General features: G+C 34.3%; 1 protein-coding gene across 2 annotated transcripts in view; it reads right to left on the bottom strand.

Annotated features, from left to right (window-relative positions):
• Positions 1-25484, bottom strand: part of LOC136037400 (guanine nucleotide exchange factor DBS-like) — a 211100-nt gene that overhangs the window by 171156 nt on the left and 14460 nt on the right. Inside the window, exon 2 of one of the 2 annotated variants that reach the window (XM_065720146.1) lies at positions 24896-25251. In XM_065720146.1, coding sequence (XP_065576218.1) covers positions 24896-25220 — 325 coding nt within the window. In that variant the 5' untranslated portion in view covers positions 25221-25251. Of the gene's footprint in view, positions 1-6431; positions 6503-24895; positions 25252-25484 lie in introns of those variants that run through there. The other variant, XM_065720152.1, reaches the window with a different exon arrangement.

The following is a 25484-nucleotide window of genomic DNA, read 5'->3' as shown; positions in this document are numbered from 1 at the left end:
AGTTAAAAAAAAAACTCTTTTTTTTTATTTAATTGCATTAAGAGCCTTTCAGACCAAAAATTTTGCTTAAGTTTAACTTTAGACTGGTCACCTCACGGATCGCTGATGAGTTTACGGTCGAACTTCGCGCTCCACAAACGAGGAAAATTATATTTCAAACAGAGTTGAAATTAAATGAACTTTACATCTAACAAAAACGTATAAGCGCAAAAATGGAGAAATTTGATAAAATAATTTGCAAATTTGTTAATTCTTTTATATTCTCCAATTCTATAATATTCTCCAATTTTTCAAATCTCTTTCATTTCTTTTAGCATATAATCAACAAAATTGGCAATTTTTCAGTTACTTTTTAAGTAAACATAGCTCCCAATTAAAAAAAAGTATATTTTTTATGCTATATATTTTAGCCCAGTAATGAGAACACCTATTGAAAACCGAATAAAAAATTACCCATTGCAACTGACGAGAGATTCCATAAAACGAAACTTTTAACGATTTTTAGGATCATAATGGTAAGTGTTAAAGAAAAACGCCTATTAGAAACACATAAAAAGTGGTTACCAATAAAAACAATTATCGAAAATCGAATAGAAAATAGGCGTGATATATTTCACCAATTGAAAACCAAATAAAAAAATTACCCATTGCAACTGACGAGAGATTCCATAAAACGAAACTTTTGACAATTTTTAAGATCATAATGGTAAGTGTTTAAGGAAAACGCCTATTAGAAACATATAAAAGTGGTTAGTAATAAAAACAATTATTGAAAATTGAATTGGCTAAAAAAAAAAATAAGTTGAAAAAGAAAATAAGTGAAAAAAAAGAAAATAAGTTTAGGCTATTTATGACAAAAGACAGACTGACCACAAAAATACAATCAAAATTCAGAACGCTTGGGAGTCTTTGGCTAGAAGCATTGGTGGAAGAATCACAGGGGAATTAATAACAGAAATTTCAAAAAGTATTATTTCCATTTGCTGTGTTCCTTGTATTTTCATAACAGGGTATGAATTTAAAGACAACTGTTAGCAGTTGAACAAATTTAGAAATATAAGTATTGTTATTGGAAAATATACTCGAAAAATTTCTTGGGGGTGAATTATCCGTGGGGGGATATTGTCGTGGAGACAATTTTTTGAGAGTAGCAGTTTCTGAGGATAATTGTCTACGGTAAGCCTCACCCCTGGGAGAGGGGTTTGCTGGAATGGTTTGAAACACGGTCAGAAACTAAGTAACAAACATTTTTGCAAGTATTAAGCAACAATAAATCTTAAAACGAGCAGAAATTATCCTGTGTATGAGAGGGCTGCCCCTTCCACAGCCCTTGTTCTTTACATAAGAGCTTAGCTTTTTTTCACGATTCTGCTCAAACCCAAGGGCCGTTGAGGTTGAATAAGAAGCATGTTTTTTGAACTTTCAGACTTTAGCTTAAAGAATGAGGGTTGAGAAAAGGGCAGTCTCCATCACATGCCACATGTTTTCTGTTTGTGTTAAGTCTTACTGTTGCTACTGTTTTCAATTGAAAAACTTGTTTTCTTATTTGATTGATTATAAAATACTTCCGGCTAGATTGGTTTGCAAAACATAGGCTAGTTTGAAAAAACAAGAGCTAAGAGTTCATATGGCACTTGTGACGAGGCAAGAAGAGCTAAGAGCCAAGAGATCATATGGTATGAGCTCTAACGAAATTCTATGAATCAATAGATTGATTTAAAAAGCAAAAATAAGAGGCTTAATGCCGGTCAGGATTTAAAATAAGAGCTCTGAGTCACGATGTCCTTCTAAATATCAAAATTCATTAAGATCCGATCATCCACTCGTAAGTTATAAATACCTAATTTTTTCTAATTTTTCCTCTCCCATTAGCTCCCCAGATGGTCGAATCTGGAAAAACGACTTTATCAAGTCAAGCTCCCTGAAACGCCTACCAATTTTCATCGTCCTAGCACGTCCAGAAGCACCAAACTCGCCATATCATTGAACCCCTCCCCCCAACTCCTCCAAAGAGAGCGAATCCAGTACGATTCTGTCAATCACGTATCAAGGACATTTGTTTATTCTATCCAATAAGCTTCATCCCGATTCCTCCACTCCAAGTGTTTTTCCAAGATTTCCCCCTCCAACTCCCCCTAATGCCAAAAGATATGGTCGGGATTTGAAATAAGAGCTCTAAGACATGAATTCCTTCTAAAAATCAAATTTCATTAAGATCCTATCATCTATTCGTAAGATAAAAATACCCCAATTTTCACGTTTTCCAAGAATTCCGGTTTCCCCTCCAACTCCCCTCAATGTCACAGGATCTGGTCAGAATTTAAAATTAGAACTTTAAAGCATAAGATCCTTCTAAATATCAAATTTCATTAAGATCTGGTAACCCTTTCATAAGTTACAAATACCTCAATTTTCAAAATTACCCCCCCCCCAATTCCACCAAAGAGAGCAGATCCGGTCCGGTTATTTCAGTCATGTATCTTAGACAGGTTTCTATTCTTCCCATCCAGTTTCATCCTGATTTCACCGCTTTGAGTATTTTCTAAAGGTTTCCGGTCCCCCCAACTGCACCCCCCCCCCAATTACGCTTGATCCGGTTGAAATTTAAAATAAGAGATCTGAGTTACGAGGTCCTTCTAAATATGAAGTTTCATGAATATCCGATCACTCCTTCGTAAGTTAAAAATACGTAATTTTTTCTAATTTTTCAGAATTACCCCCCCCCCCAATAGAGTGGATCTGTTCCAATTATGTAAATCACGTATGTAAGACTTCTGCGTATTTTCCCACCAAGTTTCATCCAGATCCCTCCAATCTAAGCGTTTTCCATGATTTTAGGTTCCCCCACACCAAACATCCCCCAATGTCACCAGATCCGGTCAGGATTTAAAATAAGAGCTTTGAGACACGATATCCTTCTAAATATCAAATTTCATGGAGATCCGATCACCCGTTCGTAAGTTAAAAAAACCGCATTTTTTCTAATTTTTCAGAATTAACCCCTCCCCCAATTACCCCAAAGAGAGCGGATCCGTTCCGGTTATGTCAATCATGTATCTAGGACTTCTGCTTATTTTTCCCATCAAGTTTCATCCCGATCCCTCCACTCTAAGTGTTTTCCAAGCTTTAGGTTTCTCCCTCCCAACTCCCCCCCCCCAATGTCACCAGATCCGGTCGGGATTTAAAATAAGAGCTCTGAGAAATGATATCCTTCTAAATATCAAATTTCATTGAGATCCGATCACTCGTTCGTAAGTTAAAAAAAACCTCGTTTTCTCTAATTTTTCAGAAATAACCCCCCCCCCAACTACCCGAAAGAGAGCGGAACCGTTCCGTTTATGTCAATTATGTATCTAGGACTTTTGTTTATTTTTCCCACCAACTTTCATAGGTGTTTTCCAAGTTTTAGGTTTCCCCCTCCCAAATCCCCCCAATGTCACCAGATCCGGTCGGGATTTAAAATAAGAGCTATAAGACACGATGTCCTTCTAAACATCAAATTTCATTAAGATCCCATCACCCGCTCATAAGTTAAAAATACTTCATTTTTTCTATTTTTTCCGAATTAACCGGCCCCCCACTCCCCCCCAGATGGTCAATTATTTCTAATTTAATTTGGTCCGATCCCTGATACGCTTGCCAAATTTCACCGTCCTAGCTTACCTGGAAGTGCCTAAAGTAGCAAAACCGGGACCGACAGACACACCGACAGACAGACCGACAGAATTTGCGATTGCCGTATGTCACTTGGATAATACCAAGTGCCATAAAAACTGTTTACAAACATACCTATCGTTCCTTTTGGAAATTAAATAAAAAAAACAAGTTTTTTAACTGAAAGTAAGGAGCAAAATTAAAACTTAAAACGAACAGAAATTACTTCGTATATGAAAGGGGCTGCTTCCTCACCAACGCCCCGCTCTTTACGCTAAAGTTTGACTCTTTCTCTCAACTCTTCGTTTTAAAACAGTAAAAAACTTTAGCGTAGAGAGCGGGGCGTTGGTGAGGAAGCAGTATGGTTAAATCTAGAGTTATTTCTAGATTTAAATGCTTTTTCAATACTTTCTTTGTGTTGCTGTAATCTTGTTCCTAAATTTTGGTGGGTTCGGCCAATGTAATAATTTCCACAACTCCATAGAATTCGATACACCCCTCTTAGACGAGTAACTGGGGCTTTATCCTTACCAGAATTGAGAAGATTCATTATACTTAGATTACTTGTGAATACAACACGTAAATTGTTTTTTAAACAATTTTTTTTCAGTTTTGAAGAAATTTTCGGAATATAAGATAGGTAAATCGTGCTTGTGGGATTATTCGAATCTTTTTTCGGTGTAGGATTTAAGGCTTTAGAAGAATGCATCTTTAATCTTTGAGTAACAGCAATACTTATGAGAGAAATTGGGTACCCGTTGCCAAAAGTATGTCTGTAATAAAATTTAATTCTTTTTTAATATACGGCTCTGAACAGATATTAAGTACTCTATCCACAAGAGATATTACCACACCTTTTTTAACCTGTGGAGGATGGTTTGATTTCAAGTGAAGGTATCTATTATTATGCGTAGGTTTTCTGTCAACCGTAAAATCAAGTTTATTCACACTACGTATTATCAATACATCTAAAAAAAAATGTTTTTTCCATCTGTTTCGGTCTCTAGAGTAAATTGCAGTTTTCCATCGTAAGTATTTAAATGTTCTAGAAAACCTTTAAGTTCACTTTCGCCATAATTCCAAACTGAAATTACATCGTCCATGAAACTTCCCCAAAACACATGATTAAGAAAATACGAATCAAGGGCCCAATTTTCAAGATTCTCGACGAAAATATTTGCGAGTAGGCCTGATAGAGGAGCTTCCATAGGAAGGTCCCTTACCTGTTTGTAATATGAATCTCGAAACTGGAAGTGCATGGAATATTTGTTACATTATTTAACCAAATGCATGACAACATCAATGTCTAGACCTATCGCTGACTCTTCGATTAGATGATAATTGTTTTCCAGTTTTCTTTGTAATAATTGCTCAGATTTTGAAACATCAATACTAGTATACGTAGAAACTATGTCAAAGCTGCTTAATATGGAATTTTCAGAAATGTCTACTTGTTTCAATTTTTCTACAAGATCAACTGAATTTTTTATATAAGATTTTTGGGAGCGAAGCAATGGTTTAAATGCAGTGCATAACCATTTTCCAATGTTTGAGGCAGGTGATTTTTTGTACTAACTACAATGGGTCTTAGAGGAATGCCTTGTTTGTGCAATTTTGGTAATCCATAAAACTTTGAGCAAAAAACACCATGAGAGAGAAATTTATTGTACAACTGTGGAGTGGTTCTGCCATTTTCTTTCAGGGTTTTATAACTTTTTGATCAAATTGATCAGTCTGGTCATGGGATTTAACATAAGTGTTTGTATCATTTAAATGTGACTGAATTTTACAATCATAATCTGTTTTATTCATAATTACTAAGGAGTTGCTTTTATCGGCTTTAGTGATTATAATCGATGAATCATTATTGAGTTTGTTCAAAACTTTTGTGTCATATAATTTTTCCATTGCGTTAATAGGAGAATTAGGAAGCTTTAATGAAGTGCTGTAAAGAGTGTTAATCAAACAAGATCTAACTGTATCCGGGTTTGATCCGGGTTTGAAACAAGAGCACTACATTTGTGGAGAGAGGATTCTAAAGAGGCTACCAAGTCTGCCACTGGAAACTGTTTCGTTAAAAACGAAAATTTTGGCCCCTGTTCTAGGACTTTTTCTTCAACATGGCAAAGCTTTTTAGATGGAATATTTACAATCGCAGGTCCAGGACTTATCCTAGGATTGTGAAGTAAGTTGGCCATTTGAGAATCATATTTCAACCTTGTAAACTTATTAGTGAGTCTCTCTTTTGACACACGGAAATCATGGTGGAATAAATTCCTTTCCATCCTAACAATCTGCCAAAAATCATCAGTTGACAAACTCTGGGACAGAAAATTTTCGAGTGATTTTTGTTCTGAGGAAATTACATGTCTTCTGTGTTTTTTGTCCTTAATAATATGATTCAACATTTTTAGCTGTAATTTATGTGTGAACTGTGATTCTCGTAAAGTGTTTAAGTGAAATTTATGCCTTAAGGATTTAGGAATAATTTTATTCCTTCTGCAAGATTCCAGAAACGTTTGTTGATTAATAATGTTCGCGTGTTTTTTCCCTAAACTGATAAAACGAATAATATCTTTGGTCAAATGCTACCCATAAACGTAACACAAATAATGACAAAAACCACACTGCCTTTCCATAATACAACTACAGAAGAGAGAATAATCAGGACTTTTTTTTTCCCAAGACAGTGAACCAACAAAACATATTTGAATATTTCGGCCCTATATCTAAGGGCGGTCTTCAGCAAAGAAAATAATAAACAATAAAACAATTACAATAAAAGTTTTCGGTTAAAAATCCATACTTTTTTTTATAAATAGCCTTGGCATCATTACTTCTTAACGAAAAGTTCCGCCAAGACTGTGTGATAAAAGCTAACATCTTACAAGCTAAAAAGGTTCTTTTATTGAACAAACTGTATTTATTAAAAATTAGAATGTAGTTCTTTTGGGATTGGGCTTGTTTTTATTCGTTCCAATTGTTGTTTTATTTTGAATTAGATTATTTTCTGTAATTAATTTTGTGTACATAAGGTTGAGTGTGTGTTCACCCAAATCTCTATTTAGGGATTAAACAAACAAAAAAAAATTTTTTTTTTAAATGAAAGTAAGGAGCGACATTAAAACTTAAAACGAACAGAAATTACTCCGTATATGAAAAAGGCTTTTCCTCCTCAACGCCCCGCTCTTTACGCTAAAGTTTGACTCTTTCTCTTAACTCTACATTTTAAAACAGTAAAAAAATTTAGCGTAAAGAGCGGGGCGTTGAGGAGGAAAAGCCCCTTTCATATACGGAGTAATTTCTGTTCGTTTCAAGTTTTATTGTCGCTCCTTACTTTCATTTAAAAAAAATAGTTTTGTTTTGTTTAATTTCTGGACGTTTTAGAATTAATGCATGTTTTGATCTTGGCTCTCCGCACATAAATAATCAAAACGAAATTTGCATATTAACTTTTTGGGGCTAAATAGCTTTTTCATAGTTTTAATCAGAAGATTTTGAGAAAAAGGAGCGAAGGAGGAGGCCTAGTTGCCCTCCAATTTTTTGATAACTTAAAAAGGCAACTATAACTTATAATTTTTTAAGAACGTCTTCATAAGTAAAAAATATACGTAACTTACGAATTAAATTACTTAACTAACTTCTATGTTCTTATGTTTTATTACGTATATAAGGGGGCTTACCCCTCGTCGATACCTCGCTCTTTACAGTAAAGCTTAAATTTTGTGCCAATTCCTTGAGAATGTCTCCTGAATCACAAAGGCCGTAGAATAAATAGTTGAAATTACTAAAAATACTTTAGCGTAAAGAGGGAGGCATTACAAGGAGGTAAACCCCTCATATGCGTAATAATTTCTGTTCGTTTTAAGTTTTAATGGTGCTTCTCACTTTCAGTAGAAAAAACTTTTCATATTTATTTTTACATTGTTTTTTTTTAAATAATGTTAAAAAATCCTGCGGTCCCTCCATTGAAGGTCTCCTCCCCATGAGAAGTTCCTCCATGGAAATATCCTGCCACGTAACCCTCCCCTCAACTCTCCCACTCAAACCAAAAAATCTCCCTGAAAACGTTTGTACACTTCCCAGTAACCATTACTATATGTAAACACAGGTCAAAGTTTGTAACTTGCAGCCCCTCCCACAGGGTCTGCGGGGGAGTAAGTCGTCCCCAAAGACATAGTTATTAAGTTTTTCGACTATGGTAAATAAAATGGCTATCTCAGAATTTTGATCCGGTGACTTTGGGCAAAAATGAGCGTGGGAGGGGGCATAAGTGACCTCCAATCTTTTTGGTCACTTAAAAAGAGCACTAAAACATTTAATTTCCGCTACAATGAGCCCTTTCACGACATTCTAGGACCACTGAGTCGATACGATCACCCCTGGGAAAAAAACAAAACAAATAAACACGCATCCGTGATTTGTCTTCTGGCAAAAAATGCGAAATTCCACATTTTTGTAGATAGGGGCTTGAAACTTCTACATTAAGGTTCTCTAATACGCTGAATCTGATTGTGTGATTTTCGTTAAGATCGTATGACTTTTAGGTCGTAGACCGTATATTTTAGATCGTATGACCCTATTTTCTAAAATTAGGCAAATTTTTTCAGGCTCGTAACTTTTGATTGGTAAGACTAATCCTAATGAAACTTATATATTTAAAATCAGCATTAATAATAGTTTTGACGTAACTATTGGTATCAAAATTCCATTTTTAGAGTTTCGGTTAGGCCTACTATTGAGCCGGGTCGCTCCTTACTTACAGGGTACAGTTCGTTACCACGAACTGTTTGATGTATTATTATCCAAGCTTCGTTTGATTTCGATTGCCTCGTGGAGAGTTTGTTTGATTCCTAGGTCATTGCTAATTAGAATTGTTTTGTCAAATAGAACATAATGGTTTGGATTTTCAAAATTATGATTGCTTAAATCTGAATCGAATATTAAGTTCTCTAATGAAATAAAGTCTGATGAAATAGAGATTTGGGTGAATACACACTCAACCCTATGTACACAAAATTAATTACAGAAAATAATCTAATTCAACATAAAACAAAAATAGGAACGAATGAAAACAACCTCAATCCCAAAAGAACTACAAGATTAGCTGCAGAGAAGGCATATATCAAACAACTTGAAGTAAGGAGCGACCCGGCTCAATAGTAACCGAAACTCTTAAAAAATATATATTTAAAAAAATATATAAGTTTCATCAAGATCAGTTATACCAATCAAAAGTTACGAGCCTGAGAAAACTTGCCTCATTTTAGAAAATAGGGGGATACACCCCATAAAAGTCGGATAATCATACCATCAGATTCAGCGTATCAGAGAATCTTATTGTAGAAGTTTCAAGCTCCTATCTACAAATATGTAGAATTTCGAATATTTTGCCAGAAGACAGGTCTCAGATGCGTGTTTATTTGTTTGTTTTTTTGTTTGTTTTTTCCCCCAGGGGTGATCATATCGACTGAGTGGTTCTAGAATTTTACGAGAGGGCTCATTCTACCCAAAATTAAAAGCTCTAGTGCCCTTTTTAAGTGACCAAAAAATTGGAGGGCACATAGGCCCCCCACGCTCATTTTTTTTCCAAAAGTCACCGGATCAAAATTCTGAGATAGCCATTTTATTCACCATAGTTGAAAAACCTAATAACTATGTCTTTAGGGACGACTTACTCCCCCGCAGTCCCCGTGGGAGGGGCTGCAAGTTACAAACTTTGACCTGTGTTTACATATAGTAATGGTTACTGGGAAGTTTACAGACGTTTTCAGGGGGATTGTTTTTGTTTATGGGGGAGAGTCGAGGGGGGGGGGGGTTACGTGGGAGGATATTTCCAAGGAGAAACTTCTCATGGGGGAAAAGAATTTCAATGAAGGAGGCGCAGGATTTTCTAGCATTATTTGAAAAAACAATGAAAAAATAAATATGAAAAGTTTTTTCTGCTGAAAGTAAGGAGCAGCATTAAAACTTAAAATGAACAAAAATTATTACGCATATGAGGGGTTTACCTCCTCTTTATACCTCACTCTTTACGCTAAAGTATTTTTAGTAATTTCAACTATTTATTCTACGGCCTTTGTGATTCAGAGGTCATTCTTAAGGAACAGGGACAAAATCTAAGCTTTAGTGTAAAGAGCGAGGTATCGACGAGGGTTGAACCCCCTCATATACGCAATAAAAATATACGAATATAGAAGTTCGTCACGTAAGTTACGTATTTTTTTTACCAATTAAAACGTTTGTAAAAAATTAAAAGTTCCAGTTGCTTTTTTAAGTAATCAAAAACTTGAAGGGTAACTAGGACTCCTCCCTCGTTCCTTTTTTATCAAAATCTTCCGATTAATTTCAACTAATTAATATAAAAATTTCATTTTAATTATTTATGTGCGTAGAGCCAAGATCAAAACATGCATTAATTCAAAAACGTCCAGAAATTAAATAAAAAAACATTTTTTTTTAAATGAAAGTAAGGAGCAACATTAAAACTTAAAACGAACAGAAATTACTCCGTATATGAAAGGGGCTTTTCCTCCTCAACGCCCCGCTCTTTACGCTAAAGTTTCTTACTGTTTTAAAGATAAAGTTAAGAGAAAGAGTCAAACTTTAGCGTAAAGAGCGAGGCGTTGAGGAGGAAAAGCCCCTTTCATATACGGAGTAATTTCTGTTCGTTTTTAGGTTTAATGTTGCTCCTTATTTTCATTTAAAAAAAAACTTGTTTTTTTATTTAACCGCAATAAGAAATTATTCCAATTTTTAATAAATACAGTTAGTTCAATGAATGAACCTTTTTAGCTTGTAAGATGTTAGCTTTTATCACACAGTCTTGGCTGAACTTTTGGTTAAGAAGTACTGATCCCAAGGCTATTTATAAAAAAAGAATGGATTTTTAACCGAAAACTTTTATTGTAAGTGTTTTATTGTTTATTATTTTCTTTGCTGAAGACGGCCCTTAGATATAGGGCCGAAATATTTAAATAGGTTTTGCTGGTTCACTATCTTGGGAAAAAGTCCTCATTATTCTCTCTTCTGTAGTTGTATCACGAAAATATAGGGGTGGGGAGAGGGTGTCAAGAAGTTTTTTGGTTCATGTTCTTTTTACTAGAATTAAATAAAAAAAACTACTGTTTTTTAACTGAAAGTAAGGAGCGACATTAAAACTTAAAACGAACAGAAATTACTCCGTATATGAAAAGGGTTTTCCCCTCTACAATCCCTCGCTCTTTACGCTAAGTTTTTAATTGTTTTAAAAATTAGAATTGTGGCAAAGAGTCAAACTTTAGCGTAAAGAGCGAAGGATTGCAGAGGGGAAAACCCATTTCATATACGAAGTAATTTCTGTTCGTTTTAAGTTTTAATGCCGCTCCTTACTTTCAGTTAAAAAAAGTAGTTTTTTTTTATTTAATCACTGAGCGTTTTTGGTAAAATTGGTGCAAACAGTATTACTGGCTTTCATATAAAGTGAATATACCACTCGATGCCTTTTTTATGCTCTTTACAAATATAATAATCGCTTCTACCGCAAATTCAGATTTAAGCACTTTTTGACCTCTTGACCTCTTAAAAATGACCTATATATGGGGTCATTACAAATCTGTAATAGTTTAGAAACAAATTTGGGCTATATATATGTACATCAGGGGGGGGGGGGTAAAGCATAGCATGTATTAAATACGTAAACTAACCATTGCTGTATTTTTTTTGTGTGTTTGTGCTGTTGCACTGGTGATTTCTCTTCTCATTAAAATTCGATGTGCACAAACACATAAAAAAATATAAAAAATACAGCAATGGTTAGTTTACGTATTTAATATACGCTATGCTTTACCCCCACCCCCCTGATGTGCAAATATATAGCCCAAATTTGTTTCTAAACTATTAGAGATTTTTTATACCCCATATTAAGCTCATTTTTAAGAGGTTAAAAAGCGCTTAAATCTGAATTTGCGGTAGAAGCGATTATCATATTTGTAAACAGCATTAAAAAAGGCATCGAGTGGTATATTCACTTTATATGAAAGCCAGTAACACTGTTTGCACCAATTTTATCTTTGAATTAATGCATGTTTGATTTTGGCTCTCCGCACATCAATTATTAAACTGAAATTTGCATACTAATTCTGTTTTTGGCTAAATGGCTTTCTCTTAATTTTGATCAGACGATTTTGAGAAATAAGAGATGGGGAGGGAGGCGTAGTTACCCTCCATTTTTTTGGTTACTTAACAAGGCAACTATAGCTTTTAATTTAAAGTTGCACTTAGAAGTTTTTATTAAAAAAAAAAAAAACAAACCGCTCCTTAATTTCAGTTAAAAAAAACTAGTTTTTTTTATTTAATTTCTGAACGTTTTTGAATTAATGCATGTTTGATTTTGGCTCTCCGCACATAAATTATTAAAATGAAATTTGCATACTAATTCTTTTTTTGGCTAAATGGCTTTCTCTTAATTTTGATCAGACGATTTTGAGAAATAAGGGGTGGGGAGGGAGGCGTAGTTGCCCTCCAATTTTTCGGTTACTTAAAAAGGCAACTACAACTTTTAATTTTTAATGAACGTTTTTATTAATAAAAATATACGTAACTTAAGAATTAACTTACGTAACAAACTTTTATATTCTTATATTTTTATTATGTATATGAGGGGGTTTTCCCCTCGTTAATACCTCGCTCTTTATACTAAATCTTAAGTTTTGTCCCAATTGTTTAAGAATGACCCCTGAATCAAAAAGGCTGTAGAATAAGTAGTTAAAATTACTAAAAATACTTTCGCATAAAGAGCGAGGTATTTATCTCCTCCTAAATACCTCGCTCTTTATGCTAAAGCATTTTTAGAACCCCTCATATGCTTAATAATCTCTGTTCGTTTAAGTTTTAATACTACTCCTTACTTTCAATTGAAAAAACTTTTTCATGTTTATTTTTTCATTGTTTTTTTTTATAGTAAAGCTAGAAAATCCTGCGCCCTTTTCATTGAGTTTCTCTTCCCCCATGACATATTCCTCCAAGGAAAGATCCTCCCACACAGCCCCCTTTCCTCAACCCAATCCCTAAACCAAAAGAATCCCCCTGAAAACGTCTGTACACTTCCCAATAACCATTACTGTATGTAAACACTGGTCAAAGTTTGTAACTTGCAGCCCCTCCCCCAGGGACTGTGGGGGAGTAAGTCATCCCCAAAGACATAGTTATTATGGTTTTCGACTATGTGGAACAAAATGGCTATCTCAAAATTTTGATCCGTTGACTTTGGGAAAAAATGAGCGTGGGAGGGGGCCTAGGTGCCCTCCAATTTTTTTGGTCACTTAAAAAGGGCACTAGAACTTTTTATTTCCATTAGAATGAATCCTCTTGCGAAATTCTAGGACTACCTGGTCAATACGATGACCCCTGGGAAAAAGAAAAAAAAACAAAAAACAAATAAACACACACCCGTGATCTGTCTTCTGGCAAAAAAATACGAAATTCAACATTTTTGTGTATAGGAGCTTGAAAATTTTGCTCTAGGGTTCTCTGATACGCTGAATGCGATGGTGTGATTTTCGGTAAGATTCTATGACTTTTAGGGGGTGTTTCCCCCTATTTTCCAAAATAAGGTAAATTTTCTCAGGCTCGTAACTTTTGATGGCAAAGACTAAATTTGATGAAACTTATATATTTAAAATCAGCATGTAAATCCAATTCTTTTGATGTATCTTTTAGCATCAAAATTCCGATTTTTAGAATTTCGTTTACTATTGAGCCGGGTCACTCCTTACTGCAGTTCGTTACCACGAACTGTTTAATAATCTTCAAAAACCTGTTTAATCTGTACTCGTTTGGCAGGCCTTTTTTTTTTACCTGGAACATCACACAAGACAGGATTTGTTACCGTACTTATTTACATTATACATTATATTACATTATTATTTACATTTTACATTATTATTATATATACGTATTTACAGTTCGTTACCACGAACTGTTTCATGAAAACTTTTTTTTTGGTGAAGATACAAAGAGATATTTTCCTTTTAAATGTAAGGGAATAAAAAATTCTCTTTATATTTTTTACTTAACTAGTTAGTGTTTCGTTCTCTAATTCTTTCATATAAGACTTTCCTATGAATTATTTACTATAAATACTGATTATATATGGAAGTGGAGAAATTCGAGTAGATCAAGCCTCAAGTATTCATACTTTTAAAACCAATGAGAGGGAGACATATTACTTGGGGAAAAGTAGATTTCATACCACCATAAACTCTGTGGAGACATCAGTTTTGAGTCGACCAAGAAATTAGTAGCGAGGCCCCATCAGAATATATCAGTTTTTTTTTTGAGAAGTATTTCTTCAAATGCGCAATCAGACGAATATGCACCTCAGAAAAATGGAAAGCAGTTTGGAAAGAAATATGTTTTTTTTTTGAATAAAAATAGTTTGGAATAAAAATTTAAAGCAGTTAGACGTTTCTTGGACTGCTGACATTTATTGTTTCTTGCGAGCTCTTTCCATTACAAGAATAGTCAAAATGCCTTCCTGTTGCTGCTGGTCAAGCTAAACTTTGTAGCCTGTGATACTGATGCTATGTCACTTGACCGATTTGAACTGATAAGGAAGTGTCAGTGTTTCCACTTTCTCATTTTTTAAATCCCTAATAAGCAGCTGAAAAATCCCTAGAAATCCCCATCTTCAGTTCCAATATCCCTAAAAATCTCCCATTTTCTAATTACTCCCTGAACCACTTCTTCCTATCTCATTTTACCCGTACCATTGAAAGGTAACATATTTTGGCTTCGTAGATTGAAGTCTAGCTATCACTACCATAATAGAATGTCTTGTCATGCCGTTTAAAGTGCTTTTTAATCATCAGCTAAATAATAGCTTCAAATATACTTCAAATAATATTAAGCAAATAGAAAAGAAAATGTAATACTGTAATGTAGATTAAAGTACAAGATGTTTAATACTGTTCAATCGTAACTTGTAAAACGTAATCAGACCTTATCTTCCCCTGATGCGTCTTCAACATTTTTTTTATGGTGGCTGAAGCTTTCACCGTTCTCATGTGGTGAAGTAACTTTGAGCCCTTTTCATTCCATATTTTGTTTTTAGAATCCCCCGCAAAGTTTATGTTTTCAATTTATTCTGACGGTCAGTTTTTACTACTTTTACAGCACTGAAAAACCTCTCGACATAGACATTTGAAAATGGAACAGTGGAAATGAATAATACTGTCGGTTTCAGGTTAGGATACAAATTCTGTTCCGGCAGCATTTTCTTTCACCAATACCAAACACCAGCAGGTCACGGCATCCATTGTTTTGACGTTTTCATTATCGATGAGGATCTGCCTCCTCCACTCCTGCTCGGTTTTGGTTCTGTCCCATGGGATCTGTCCATACTTCCTAACAAAAGGTAGCAGAGAGGCAGGCTGAAGTGATTGGGCTGACACTGGGTAAACCATTTCAGCATATTTGTAAATGTCGTCTTCGAAATGGAACCTTTTCTGTACCTGGCCTACTGCTTTGATATGGAACGCCTGTACAGCTTTGAGAACTACTTCGATTGAATCAGGGGGGACGGCGGTATATGACCTTGACGTAGAGAGGGAATCTTGTCCGTTCGGACCCAAGTAAACGCTTTCAAGGGGAAGTTAAAACTTTCGATTGTTCACATCGATTTCTAAAGCACTAGTTGATTCCACATAGTCCTTCTGCAGGAAGTTCAATGCTGAGACCAATGTTTTAAGCTTTGTTTATACCCCAAAACTAGAAATATTTTGGTTTCAAGAGCTTAAAATGTGCTTAAATTTGAATTTGCGACAGAAGTGATTGTTATATTTGTAAAGAACGTAAAAAAAAAGACATCGAGTGGTACTTTTATTGTAAGTAAAAACAAAAATGAACAACAAAAAATTTACCAATTATAGTGTGAAGGTTCATGATTTTCCCCTGGGTATGTAGGCTTGCCAAAAATACACAATCCATTTATTCCTATATGTGCCATTGTTTTTAAAAAATGGCTGTCAGTTTGTTTGTCTGTTAAAAACTAGGGTAATGAAACAGTAAGAGAGGTGTTCGAATAGTTATAGCCTACCTCTATTATTCACTTCAGTACTTATAAAGCTGGCTACAAGTTCGAGTTCAAGTTTTTTTTGATTTTACACAAAAATCGTAAACATCATACAAGTACTGTGGAGAAAAAGAATCGTACATGCAATGCTTGTCAAAAAAATTTACTACAGTAAGAACAACTACGTACCCTATAAAACTATCAAAATATATTATAACTTTATTTATCTGACCTGTAAAAAAATGACTGGCTATCTACCAAATAATCTTATGAAAAAACAACCCAAAAATGACAAACCATATGACTCCATTAATCGAGAACAGTCCAAGCTGAAATTATTGTTTGAAGCCCACATCAGCATGGAACTGTTTCAAACAGTTCTTTGTTGCTGGTTTGTTACTTAGGACTCCTGTAGATCTCAAAATCTGTGTGGTGTTAATATTTTTTAAGCAACTGAAGAAGTTCTTCTCTGTGATTCCAAGTTCAATTCGCAAGGAAACAGATCCTAAATCGAATTATCCTGCTTTTCTGATCAAGAAGATGAAGATGATGAACAAATTAAAGGAAAACCCCCAAAAATTTCCCTAAAAGTCCATGGGAGAGGAAAAATCACTAGAAATCCCTAAATCCCTGAAAAAAAACTCTCGCCCCTAAAAGACTTAGAAAATCTCCATTTTAGGAGGGAAATCCCTATAGTGGAAACACTGGGAAGTGTTTCCATTCAATGACAAAGTACTGCAGAAGCCTCGGGGGGACTCTGGGGATGACAAGAATCGTAAAACTTGTCACTCGATAGAGAAGATTAAAGTCAACTTTGTGAAGACCTAGGAGAACATCAGGTTACTGCTGAGCAAATAGTTTCGACGAAAATATAAGATTTAAAGGGAAACAGGGAGCATATGTGGAGCAGCACAATCTGAAAAAAAACATAAGCGGGATGGCAAGTTAATATCCAGAGCGGGAATAAGTGGATTTTTTATATGACTTAGAAGCTTACACTGGTAAAAGTCAGTTGCCTAAGTGATTTTAGGGGTGGTACTGAATCTGTCCTCCAGCTTGGAGAGGGGATCCCAAGCCACACGAACAATACGCTCTTTTACAACTACAGGTTTCAATTACTAAGCCTGGCCTTGACCCTAAATAAGCAGGGTATTCTCAAATTCGGTATCAAACAGTATTCAGAAGAGTGGCTATCCATCAAACAGTTCGTGGTAACGAACTGTAGTAAGGAGGGACCCGGCTCAATAGTAACCAAAACTCTAAAAAACGGGATTTTGATGCTAAAAGAAACATCAAAATAATTTGATTTTTATGCTGATTTTAAATATATAAGTTTCATCAAATTTAGTCCTTGTCATCAGAAGTAACGAGCCTGAGAAAATTTGCCTTATTTTGGAAAATAGGAGGAAACACCTCTTAAAAGTCATAGAACCTTAACGAAAATGACACCATCGCATTCAGCGTATTAGAGAACCCTAGAGCAAAAATTTCAAGGTCCAATCTACAAAAATGTGGGATTTCGTATTTTTTGCCAGAAGACAGATCACGGATGCGTGTTTATTTGTTTGTTTGTTTTTTTCCCCAGGGGTCATCGTATTGACCAAGTGGCTATAGAGTGTTGCAAGAGGGCTCATTCTAACGAAAATGAAAAGTTCTAGTGCCCTTTTAAAGTGAAAAAATGGAGGGGATCTAGGCCCCCTCCCACGCTCATTTTTTCCCCAAAGTCAACGGATTAAAATTTTGAGATAGCCATTTTGTTCCGCATAGTCGAAAACCATAATAACTATGTCTTTGGGGATGATTTACTCCCCTACAGTCCCTGGGGGAGGAGCTGCAAGTTACAAACTTTGACCAATGTTTACATACAGTGATGGTTATTGGGAAATGCACCGACGTTTTCAGGGGGATTTTTGGTTTGGGGGTTGGGTTGAGGAAGTTGGGTTGAGGAAAGGGGGTTGGGCTTGGGGTTGAAGTGAGGGGCTATTTGGGTGGATCTTTCCTTGGAGGAATATTTCACGGGGGAAGAGAAATTCAATGAAAAGGGCGCAGGATTTTCTAGCAGTTCTACAAAAATAAGCAATGAAAAAATAAACATGAAAAAGTTTTTTTTTTCAATTGAAAGTAAGGAGTAGCATTAAAACTTAAAACGAACAAAGATTATTACGCATATGAGGGGCTCTAAAAGTACTTTAGCATAAAGAGCGAGGTATTTAAGAGGAGATAAATGCTTCGCTCTTTATGCTAAAGTATTTTTAGTAATTTCAACTATTTATTCTACGGCCTTTCTGATTCAGGGGTCATTCTTAAGGAATTGGGACAAAACTTAAGATTTAGTGTAAAGAGCGACGTATTAACGAGGGGACAAACCCCTTCATATACATAATTGAAAATATAAGAATATAAAAGTTTGTTACGTAAGTTAATTCTTAAGCTACGTATATTTTTTACTAATAAAAAGGTTCGTTAAAATTAAAAGTTCTAGTTGCCTTTTTAAGTCACCGAAAAATCGGAGGGCAACTAGGCCTCCTTCCCAACCCCTTATTTATCAAAATCGTCTGATAAAACTAAGAGAAAGCCATTTAGCCAAAAAAAAGAATTAATATGCAAATTTAATTTTAATAATTTATATACGGAGAGCCAAAATCAAACATGCGTTAATTCAAAACGTTCAGAAATTAAATAAAAAAACTAGTTTTTTAACTGAAAGTAAGGAGCGACATTGAAGCTTAGAACGAACAGAAATTACTCCGTATATGAAATGGGTTGTCCCCTCCGCAATCCCTCGCTCTTTATGCTAAAGTTTGACACTTAGCTACAAATCTACTTTTTAAAACAATTAAAAACTTTAGCACAAAGAGCGAGGGATTGCGGAGGAGACCACTCATTTCAGAAACGTGTAATATCTGTTCGTTTTAAGTTTTAATGTCACTCCTTACTCTCAGTTAAAAAAACTAGTTTTTTTTTTAATTTATATAAGGAATGATTTCTATTCATTTTGAGTTTTGATGTGGCTCCCACTTTTTATTTAGGTAGCACTATTACGCTGCTTGTGATTTGTAACCTTTTTTCCTTTTTTCTTCCTTTCTTTTTTTTCCTTTCTTTTTTTTCCTTCGATTTTTCCTTTTTTCTTCTTCCTTTTTTAATTTATAGATTTACGAAATTATGAATAGTTACGAGTCATTATTATTTTAAGGCCATAATAATTGGTCAATCTTTGTATTTAAAAAAAAACGATAACTCTATAACTATTTTCGGCCTTGAATTTTAAAGTATATATCTAGGATGTGGTGACATTATTGTATTGTTGTTATATTTTTTTTTACTTTCGGTTAGTCATTATAAATTTAACCTGCAAAACATTTAATAATTTAACCTACTAATAAATAAATATTAATATAATAAATGATAAATATAATATAAATAAAATATAAATAAATATAAATAAAAATATAAAATAATATAAATATAAATAATATAAATAAATATAAATAATATAAATAAATATAAATAAAATTAATTTAATAATAAATAATATATAATAAATTTAACCTGCTAACTTCTATTTCAATGAGTTGTTAATATTTGATATTTTGAACTATATTTTGATTACAAATCAGCTAGTTTAATTTTAAAATTAATAATATTTTATAATTAAATAAGGTTGTATAGCTTATTTTAAAATCAGAAACTGTTGTATTACCATCTTAAAGGACGATACTCTCTATCATTATGAGTTATTTTAAAATCGATTCCAAAAAGATTTATTAAAGTTAAGTAAACAGTGAAATTAAAACCTAAAAATAGCAGAAATAAAATCATGGGATAAATCAAGCTTAAATAATGAATCAATGAATCTATACAATGATTAATAATAATGAATAATAATATGAACAAACAAGGTAATATAAGATAATAGTAAAGATATAAGATAAGTAATATAAGATGTAAGATAATATACGATGATAAACTAATTAATAACAAATAATAATGAATAATGAATTTTATGAACTACTAAATTAAAAAATGAACTACTAATAATATAATGTAATAGAATGGATAAGCTAGTGAAACCTAAAAGAAGAGATACGAAAATGAATAATGAAGACAAACTTGAAAAGAAAAAGTACTATAACCGATGCATCAACTAAACCTATATCAAAGAGAAATCAAAATAAATAGTCACGTCGGAATTCATAAAATAAAATGGACAAAACTATCATAAGCTGCACAAGAGCGCTGCCTAAGTAAAGAGCGATGTGGGTACAATGCATTATTGTTATTTTTTTTTTTCGTTTTTTTTAGACCAGAGGACTTCGTTGAGAAGGAGTTGTTTTAGAAACTTTAAAAAAGGTTCATTTGATTGGAAATTGAGAGGCCTAGTGACCTTTTTAATAGTCGAAAGTAATTTTAGAGTAATTGCAGAGCAGTCAGACCCCCCCCCCCCCAAGCCAATAATTTACCAAACGCATTCAATCGAAATTTCAAGACAGCCATTTTGTTCAGCCTAGTTTGAAGGTACAAAAATTATGTCTTTGATGACGACCACCCTCCCATAGCGGTCAGAGTAAGGGTTGTTATGTATGCTCTGGGAGCATATAAGGCTCTTATAGAAAGGGTCGTCGTACAAACTTTAGAGGGGGCTCATTGGATTGGTAATCAGAAATTCTAGAGTCCTTTTCAAGAGTCAAAGCTATCGGAGGGCAGATACCCCTACCCCCCCCCCCCAAATGTCATATTTTCCCGCGATGTATCCGATAGAATTTTGAGAGGGCCATTTGCTATCGTATAAACTTTGAAAAGGACTCATTCGATTGGAAATTGGAAGGGCTGGTACCCTTTTCAATATTCAGAAGTGATTGGAGGGCAACAAGCCCCTCCACGCCCATCATTTCTCATGACACATCCAGTCAAAATTCTGAGACATTCACTTCGTTCAGCGTTGTTGAAAGGTCTGGAAATTATTTCTTTGGGGATAACACCCCCCGCCCCGAAGTCCTCTGCGCAAGGGCTGCAAGTTGTGTCCCAAGGGTATGAAGGTTCTTATGAAAAAGGGTCGTATAAACATTGAAAGGGGCTCATTAAATTGTAAATTAAAATTTCCAGTGCCCTTTTTAAGAGTTAAGGTGATCGAAAGGTAGCCAGCCCCCCCCTCGTATTTTATCCAAACGCACTGTATAGGTATTTGAACATAGCTATTTGTTCAAAAATAGTCCAAAGATCATACATAAAGGCCTTTGGGGTTGATACAACCCTTAGAGTGTGGGTTAAAGTTTATGCCCTAGGGGCATATAAGGTTTTTACGGATGAGGGTGGTTGTGTGAACGTTATGAGAGGTTCATTTGATTGGAAATGTATAGTTATAGTTTTCTTTTAAGAATTAAATGTGATGGAGATCAACTAGCCTCTTTCCCCCTCCCTAACATCCTCTTTCCCAGGAAACATTTAATTGAAATTGTGAGATAGTCATTTTGTTACCAATTGTCCAAAAATCCAACGACAATGTCTGTAGGGTGGATACAATGCCCTGAAGTCCAGGGGCAAGGGTTGTAACTTTTGCCCCGGGCATATGAGGTTCTTATGGAAAGGGTGGCTGTATAAACTAAAGATCATATGGAGCTTTTTTGATTGAAAGTCAGAAGTTTTAGTGCCCTTATTAAGAGTTATAAGTAAATGGATGAAAATCAGACTCCCCCAAGCTTATCATCCCGCAAAAGGCATCCAATTTAAATTTTAATAGAGCTATTTTTTTCATCATCGTTGAAAGGTCCAGTATTATGTTTTAGGGGATGTTAACCACCCCAAAGTCCTCATGACATGGGCTGTTATTTAGACAATTCGTTTATTGTTTACATATAGTTTATATTACTGAAAAGGGTATGCTTGTTTGAACTTTATTTTCCAAGAATATGAAGGTCATTTAGGTGAGCCTTTCAGAGAATACTGAGGGGAGTGTTGAACTAAACAAAAATACGTTGTGTGTATTCATATTGTCAGAAGGACGTAACTCAGGAATAACTGAGTATATTAGTTTAGAAAATTCAGGAAATGAAAAATGGCAATATTTGCATGCTACCAATACTGATACAACTATCACCACTACTACTACTACACTACTTCATTCACAATATTTAAGCGACATTTGACGCAGTAGGTTTAAGACTTTTAATGTGAGAAAAGGAGGCGATACCCGAACTAGTGTTTGTGGTGATTTTTGTTCATTTCAAGCTTGATTTACATACTCAATGACTCTTTACGCTAAAGTTTGACTCTTTCCCATAACTTTACTTTTTAAAACAATAAGAAACTTTAGTGTAAAGAGCGAGGCGTTGAGGAGGGGAAAACCCCTTTCATATACGAAATAATTTCTGTTCGTTTTAAGTTTTAATGTCACTCCTTACTTGCAGTAAAAAAAACTTGTTTTTTTTTATTTAATTTATGAACGCTTTTCAATTAATGCATGTTTTGATTTTGGCTCACCGTACATGAATTATTAAAACGAAATTTGCATGTTATTATTTTTTTTTTTTTTTTTTTTTTTTTTGGCTAAATGGCTTTCTCATAGTTTTTTCAATCAGACGATTCTGATAAGAAAAGGGATGGGAGAGGAGGCCTAGTTGCCCTCCAAGTCTTAGCTACATAAAAAGGCAACCCGAACTTTTTTTGTTAGAATTTTTCCGTTAGAATGAGTCCTCTTACGAGATTGTAGGACCATTGGGTCGATACGATCACCCCCGAGGAAAAGAAAACAAAAACAAAAAAAAAAACAAATAAACACGCATCCATGACCTGTTTTCTGGCAAAAAATCCAAAATTCTGCATTTTTGTAGATAGAAGCTTGGAACTTCTACAGTAGAGTTCACTAATACGCTGAATTTGATGGTATAATCTTCGTTAAGATTCAATGACTTTTATGGCGTGTTTCCCCTTATTTTCTAAAATAAGGCAAATTTCCACAGGCTCGTAGCTTTTGATGGGTAAGATTAAACTAGATGAAACTTATACATTTAAAATCAGCATAAAAATGCGTGATGCTTTTGATGTAACTATTGGCACAAAAGTTCTGTTTTTTTTAGAGTTTCGGTTACTATTGAGCTGGGTCGCTATTCATCACAGTTCGTTACCACTAACTGTGTGAAAAAGCACACAGTTTTGTTTTGTTTTTTTGCATGATAAAGACCATGTCAGTAGAAAATGAATAGAAACTACCTTAAAAACTTTTATCACAAAACAATTTTTTTTTTTTTAAAGTAAAGAGCTCCATCAAACCAAAAATGAGCAGAAATAAAGTCAAATAATCTTTTAAGTATAAAACAGCCACAAATCACTATCAACAAAAAATAAACTCAAAACAAACAGAAATCACAATAAATAGCAGAGTCAAACTCAAAACGAGCAAAAGCTAATATGAGTAGGACTGATAACCCACATGCCTTCTCAAGACCAGAATATATTTTGCACTTTACTGAAAACGAAAAATGTTTTCACTTTTTTACTTTAAAAAATATAAAATTATCAAAACTATAAGGGATAGATATCAGTATATGTAAATTAAACCGACAATTCATGATTTTTTTTTTTTTTTTAGTTGAGACACTTTCAGTAAAAATAAATATTTTAAATAGATAATATTTAAGGGCTTTCGCACTGCTTATTTAATTTTTTTATTCGAAGAAGTTAAGTTACGTTACGATAAATATACTTTCTCTCACTTAAACAAGTCCTTTCAAACTAGTTGAAAACAGAAGTCCATAAATCATCATAATGATCGTCTAAATCATCACGGTTGTTGTGAGCAAACTATTCAAAAATAAAAACGTGGAATGGAGATTCAATCTCTGATCCAGCCTGAGAGGCTCTCTAGCACAATTTTTTTTTTTTTTTTTCATTTATTTATTTATCAATTGCTCGTTAAGAACAATTATCAAAGACAAGAAAAACAATAACGGAAGTTTTTTCGTAAGACAATAGAAATTTAATTTGAAAAAAATATTTCGGCCCTATGTCCAAGGTCCTCATCAAAACACAAATATATACAAGAAGCAAAACTTATAGCAAGAAACGAGCAATAAAACTAAAATGATTTTTTTTTTAACAATCCGAGCATTCTTACTTCAGCGAAGTTCAACCAGGACTGATAAATAAAGTGAGATGAAATGAAAGTGAGATGATTTCATTGAAATGAAAGAAGAATAAATAAAAACACGTTTTTAGATCTAATCTTGCTTTTTTTGGCAGCTAACCTCAAAGGTCTGTTTGTGATTGATACTGTGTTAAGATCTATTGGTTTAAATTTTTTTTACTTATTTTAAGCCATGTTTTTTAGCCATGTCAATCTATATGATTCTTAGAACTTTCTTAACCATAAAACATATTGGCTATTAATTAACTGGATTATTGATGCCCCAATTTTGCCAGTCAGCTAGCCTATCGTGGCTTAAAAGCCAGCAGCAGTGCCATGGTGACCTGGCCCTTGTACAACTTCTTATATCCTCTTCTACGAATAAAACTTCGTTTTTTGAATTTGTGACTAAACAACAAAATAATAATAAATTGGTGAAGTTAAGATTATTTTCCATGGCTTTTAGTGCTAAGTAATGACAAGAGTGCCATCTATAAATTAGCCAAAGATCACATCCTTGTTTTCTGCGACAAAATATATAAAACCAATGAGATTTCAAAATACAGTTATGTACAAGGTAGGATAAAAGGTAATTTCCTTGGTAATATATTGTGTAATATACAATGTTAATATCGCATCTGTTAATTGTCAGTTTGTTGTAAATGCAGCGTACATAAAGATTAAAAAATTTAGAAAAATCTCCTCTAACTAAATTGTCACATTAGGAGGTGTAAAGTAAAAAGGTGAAAAATGGGGCATTAGACTTTACAGTCCCTACCGGCAGTGCTGATCTCCGTTTCTTGGCCCTTCAGCTAGGAAGTTTAATGGGGGTCGGGGGCCAACCATCCCGTGCTTTCGTACATCCTTGCTGTTTACCTTCCCCATGTTTCTCCATGTACCCATTTAGAGCTGGGTCGACTCTGGCTGAGCTTACAGGAGTCACACCACTTACCCCCTTCCTAAAAATTAGGAGGTGAATGCCACTTTATACTGAATTCTTTCTCTTTTTCTCTCAGGGGAGGAAAAAAGAGAAATAAGAAAAAAGAAAAGGTAAATGAAAGTTTCATTACCTGCGGTACTATACGAACTGCTGCTGAAGTCAGAGTCAACATCAGACGCTGCCGTTTCAAATCCAAAATCAGAAACTGAAGGAAATGCTACCACTTTTTTCATAGGCTTACAACAATCATTTGAATTAACAAATACATTTTCTTCAATTGATTCTTCATCTTCATTGAACAGGTAAAGACTTCCTATTGTTTGTCTAATACCATTACTAAATCTAGCAGGAAGGGCAACAATGTCAGCTGAATTTTGAGGGAGTTTTGACCATATTTTGTTTCCAGCTGTCAATATAGGATTCCAAGGGGGCCAAATCAGAGAGTGCCAATCCATTGAGATTCCCCACTGTTCGTAATTTAAGCACCTAAAAATACAATAAAGGAGTAAAAGATGGCCTAAAAAGGACTAAAAATAGTGTTTTTAAAAATCACGATCTAGCGAAAAAACTCACCACGAGACCAAGTCGCTTGAGGCCAAAAAAGCTATTACACTCCTCCTCCATCCTAATATATTAAAAGCCTCCCCCTCTACGCTATTCCAGGAAGTTCAAATTTTCCTTAAATCTTTCATTACAACATCCTCTCATCCCAAACATGG

Source organism: Artemia franciscana, chromosome 16 (genome assembly GCF_032884065.1).
Source record: "Artemia franciscana chromosome 16, ASM3288406v1, whole genome shotgun sequence".
NCBI classification, from domain to species: Eukaryota; Metazoa; Arthropoda; class Branchiopoda; order Anostraca; family Artemiidae; genus Artemia; species Artemia franciscana.
This window is presented reverse-complemented; position numbering and strand designations above follow the sequence as displayed.